General features: G+C 51.7%; 1 protein-coding gene across 2 annotated transcripts in view; it reads right to left on the minus strand.

Annotated features, from left to right (window-relative positions):
• LSMEM2 (leucine rich single-pass membrane protein 2) overlaps window positions 1–3,489 on the minus strand; it is a 7,853-nt gene extending 4,364 nt beyond the window's left edge. For both annotated transcript variants that reach the window (XM_006023748.3, XM_025204361.1), the window contains exon 1: window positions 3,306–3,489. In XM_006023748.3, the coding sequence (XP_006023810.1) occupies window positions 3,306–3,327 (22 nt within the window). In that variant the 5' untranslated portion in view covers window positions 3,328–3,489. The remainder of the gene's footprint in view (window positions 1–3,305) is intronic.
• Between the last annotated feature and the right edge of the window lie 1,701 nt (window positions 3,490–5,190).

Here is a 5,190-nt window from a genome sequence, read left to right on the forward strand (position 1 = left end):
GCCCTGTTTGGGTGAAACAGGGCCCTCACAGACTCTATGGGGCTAGTAAAGAGCCTGTTCATTCCTGGCTGGCAATGGAGTAGGGGGTACACAGGACAAGGTGGCACTGTGTGGTGCAGGCTATCCCACAGGCAGGCAGGCCTACCTTAGCCTGGCCTGGACCTGCCTTACACACAGCTGGTATCTTCCTCCTGCACAAGGCTGCCTTCAGCTGCCTCCTTGCACACTTTTCTGCTTCTGTGTATGGAGCAAGATGCTGACTGAGAAGCCCATAACAGTGAGTCAGTAAAGTCTTTAAAGCATTTAAGCTGGCAGTAGAAATACTGAGCAGCCTCAGCTTGATTGAAGCTCCAACAGAGCAGAGCAAAGCACAGTACAGCCCAGAGCCACCTGGTTTCTGATCAGGAGCATAACATCCTTCAGAGAGCTTTCTCTTAGCCCAGGGGTCAGCAACATTTTTGGAAGGGTGCCAAAAACGCCCATGACCTTGACTTGTAAGATGTTGGCATGCCCAGGACAGGTGGTGGGGGAAGCCATGAGGGGTCTATCCTTGTTGTGGCAATGCAGCCCTAGCTCCTTCCTCACCATCCACCCTGAGGCACACATGTCAAGCAAAATGCCTTTGAGTGCCACACACTGGCACCCCTGTCAGGGGTTGCTGACCCCTGTCCTAGCCGTAGCTGCTGCTGTTGCTACCACTGCTGTTCTTGCAACCCTAGCTACCTTTAATATTGCTACGTTGCAGGTAGCCTACTTTGAGTGTTTGTGCTAGGACAGGGAGAGCAGGACTGGCAGGGGTAAGGATTGGGGGCTGAGGTGGACTGGGGCAGAGGGAGCAGGGGGCAGAATGGTGCAGTGCATAGTCAGAGGCATCAGGGTGTGGGGTGAGTAAGGGGCCCCAGCAGAGGCGGAGTGAGCACAGCATAAAAGCATGGCAGCCTTCCAGCAGGGGTGCAAACCCAAGAAAACTTTTTACTGACAACGTCAAGCAGGGTTGCAAACCCAAGAAAACTTTTTACTGACAACCTTTTTTATTTTTTTTTTTACTATGGTTGATGTTAAACCCCTAAATTTGAACCCAGCCCTTCTGACTGGGAGCCTGGCAGCAGGGCAGGGCTTGGCAGAACAGTTACTTTTCCAATATGTAAAACATTTATTAGTAAAAACGTGTCAGAAAAAGAGTTTGACTGTCAGTAAAAAGCTTCCACATTGTCAGTAAAAAAAAATGTTCTTGGCTTGGTAACAAACACAGCCCAGGCCAGAGAGACCTTTTGATGCCTCCTGATAACTCCAGCCCCACTTTTCTCTCACCCCACAGATCCCTAGCTCTTACCAATGGATTGTCCCAGTCCAGGTGTTCCCAGGGGCTGAGGCTGGAGCCAGAGCCTTTCATAGTAAACCCATGCATGGAATTCAGTCCAGTGAACAAATGGGCTCCTGGGTAAAAACACATGCTGCAGTGTCTGGAGACCTGCAGGCAGAAACCTGACTCGAGGACAAAGCTGCACCAACCTCAGCAGCCTCTCTGTAGCTAGTTGTTCCAGAGTGTGACCACACACGGCACATCACTATTCCATGCCTCCACTTCCCCATCTGGAAAATGGGACTAATCCTTCCCTACCACATAGGGCTAATGCTCTAGGAGGTGCTCAGGTACTGCCAGGTGCCCTGTCCCTGACCTGCTCCTAGGTTTACTCTGCCTGTAAGCTTGAGGGGGTCTGGGTAGGTTTAACTGGGGTGGTATTTGCAGTGTGTGAGGCCACCAACTCATTCCTAGCAAGAACTGCCTCTTGCCTCAGACCCCAGCTTGGCCTGCTCCCGCAGCTGATGCTCCATCTCCTGTTACCAGGCCTGGAGACAGCTGCTATGTCCGGCTTTAATGCCGCAGATTCTGATACATACAAAAATATGCTGCTGTTGGATGCTCCCATTTCAGGGTCAGACTGTTTAGCTGCAGTCACTTCAGGACAGTGTCCAGTCTCGTTAGAGGGAACAGCATGTTGCCCTGGTGAAACCTATGTGTTATATGCAAACACAGGGGCCCATTAGCCCTGTCACCTCAATGTATGTGCCAGGGCTGACTGTAACCTAAAGCAGCAATCACATGCAGTCAGGCCCTGCAGCCACTGCCTCCCCTACCTGGCTCCAGCCCTCAGATCAGAGGCCCACTCTGCCCTGCTGCCGCACTGAAAGGCATCCTTGTGCTCACATTGAAAATACAAGGCTTCCTGAAGCCAGCTTGTTGTTCCCTGTCCTTGGCGGCTTGGATTTCAGCCTCCAGGATAAACAGCCACCTAGCATTGGCCAGTATAGAGGCATAGCTGGTTTTGGTTGGTTTAAAGGCCCTTCTGCAGCCTTGGCGCAGGTAACAGCATGTGGCCAGCCCCTGAGTGCTCAGTGATCATGTGTCAGGCTGCCCAACATCAGGAAACTGGCCTAAAACAAATTACACAGGTCAGATACTTGGTGGGGATCCCTTTCATTTTTCCTTTTGCTCTTGAGCCTGCACAAGCATCCCAGGCAAGTCTCATGCTTCTGCATGCACCAATGACAGCTAGCAGTGAAGAGTACTGTATTCAGCGTACTCCAGGAACTGACTTTGAGAACACTGAGTCGTGTAGACTTAATTAACAGGAGCTGGTAACACTGCACTGTAGCCCTCAGGCTGGCATGCCGGGCATCCTCCCTTCTCTGCACACACCACAAGGCAGAGAGCAAGCAACATCAAATGGAGCCTGTATTAAACCACCAGACCACAGCAGCATCAGCTCCTTTTGTTACCTTTCCTGTGCCCCCTAGTGCTCCATACTCTGTAATGCGTGTACTTGCTGCTGCACCAGTGCTGCCCAGTGGCAAAGCTGCCATATGCCAAGGAGGGATGGCCCACCTGATTTCTGGGGTGGGAGCTGAGTGAGGAGCAAGCAGTGACCAGTTGTATGGAGCAGGGCAGGGATCAACGCAATGACTGAACATGAAGTCACCCCTCTCCTATGCTCTGGGGTTTCACCCCTCCCCTTGCTGGAGTCACTGCTCCTAGGGGCCGTGCCCCATTTGAGCAGCAGCCTTCATCATGGGCACCTTGCTGGCAGCTGTTTCTCCATGTGTCCCTCCCAGGCCTCCACCAGGGCAGCCTCACAAGCTCTCTTAACCCCTCATTGCCCCTTGGACCATGCCCAGTGGGCTGGACATGCAGAGGGAACGGCTCTGCACACAGTACATGAGGAAATCCCTTCCGCTCTAGCCCAGCCCCACCCCATGTGCCAGCTGCCACCCCCCAGCTGCCCCCTGGGTCTTTTACCCAGTACCTTCTCCAGCCTCCCTGGTCATTGCTGCAATGGCAGCCCCCACTGGCACGGTCTTCAGGCACCCAGTATCCGTTCTGAAGGAGAGCCTAGCGGAGCAAGGAGGCACAGAAGAAGCTGTGGAGAGGCCCCTTGTCCTTCCCAAGGGAGCTGCCCAGGAGCCGCCACTGGTTCCTACAGCACCAGCTGCTCGGCTTAAAATAGGAATGTGAGGAACACAAGGAGGAGCTATAAATAGAGGTGGCATGAGCTGGGCAGTGTGTGGGGGGGGATGCAATGGGCTGTGTCAGGGGTGTGTCTGGGACAGACACAACTCTGGGTAGCTGAGGGGCAGAGGGCCATGGAGCCCTCCAGAGAGAGCTGGGGGTGAGAAATGACCTGCAGTGAATATATGGAGATGCCTCCCCTGCCCTATGGATGCTTCAACAGCTCCTGATCCCTTGGAAGCTGCTCTAGATCACTGGGCAAATGATGTCAATAGCTCATGTTAATACTACTGGCTACATTGGAGCAGTGCCTGGATTTGAAATAGTTAAACCTTAGCTCCCTGCGGCTTGAGCAAAGCATATCTGTCCCAGAGCACCAGTGGGCACTGGAACATGACAGAAAAGGAGTGGTTGTTCCCTTAACACTAGCAATTAGGATAATCTCCTGGGCAGTAAGGCACAGGGTCATAGAGACGTAGAGCTGGAAGGGACCTCCAGAGGTTATCTAATCCAACCCCCTGCCTGAGGCAGGATCATCCCTATCCAAACCATCGCATACAACCATAATCTAAACCCTACGTAAGACTACCCGCAAACCTGACACAACACAGATCTAGCCACAGGCAAAGCAGGAAAACCATGGCAGTCAATGTCCTGCGTCTATAAATGTTGTTGATACATGCTCAAGAAGTCCTGGGCAGAGGGCCACCCCCCCACTACAGAGGAAGGCTACAATCCCAACACCATACCAGTCTGACCATAGGGTAAAATTCCTTCCTGACCCCAAACATGGGGGTCGATCTGATCCTGAGCAGGAACCACTGGCTTTGGTCCCGGCAGGAGCATTGGCACACCCCAGTCAAAGTCCCCAGTCTTGGCTATAATCCAAAGCCTTAGCTCCATCCCCTGTATGACGACCCTCTGATTTTCCTCTTCTCCAGACTAAATAATCTCAACTTTTCCCTGTAAATCATGTTTCACAGACCTCTAATATTTTTTGTTGCCCTTCAATGGCTTCTAATTTGCCTACATCTTGAAGCAGTGCCTAAAACTGGACATAGCACTGCAGTGGAGGCCTCACCTGTGCCAAACAGAGTAGATGATTCATTTCTTTGGACTTGCAAGAGTCCAGTTAATACAGAACAGTATGATGCTGATCGTATTTTTGCAGCAACAGCACCCTGCTGGCTCATATTCAGCTTCCAGTCCTCTATAACCCCCAGGTCCTTTTTTGAAGTCTTGCAGCCTTGCCAGCATATATTTGCGCATGAGATTGTTCCCATGTGCAGGTCTCCACACTTGCCCTTATTGAATTTCATTCTGTTAGCCTTGGACCATTTCTCTAGTTTATCAAGGTCATTCTGAATCCTTATCCTACTTTCCAGGGTGCCTGCATCTTCACCCAGCCTGGCGTCACCTGCAAATCTACTGTCACTCAGTTCCATCCTCCAAAACATTAATGACAACACTGAAGGGTGCCAGATCCAGATCCTCCCTTGATACCTCCTCCCAATTAGACATTGCCCATTCAGAGGATTCAAGGCCAAAGTCTGACTTCTCCACACCACTCTCCAGCTGATGCCTTCAGCTCCTAATGTTCAAGTTGCTCAGACAGGCCTAAGGAACTGACGATTCATTTGGTCAGAGAGGACGTAGGGTGTGATTATGGTGTAGCTGCTGAA

This window comes from Alligator sinensis, unplaced genomic scaffold (assembly GCF_000455745.1).
Source record: "Alligator sinensis unplaced genomic scaffold, ASM45574v1 scaffold858_1, whole genome shotgun sequence".
NCBI classification, from domain to species: Eukaryota; Metazoa; Chordata; order Crocodylia; family Alligatoridae; genus Alligator; species Alligator sinensis.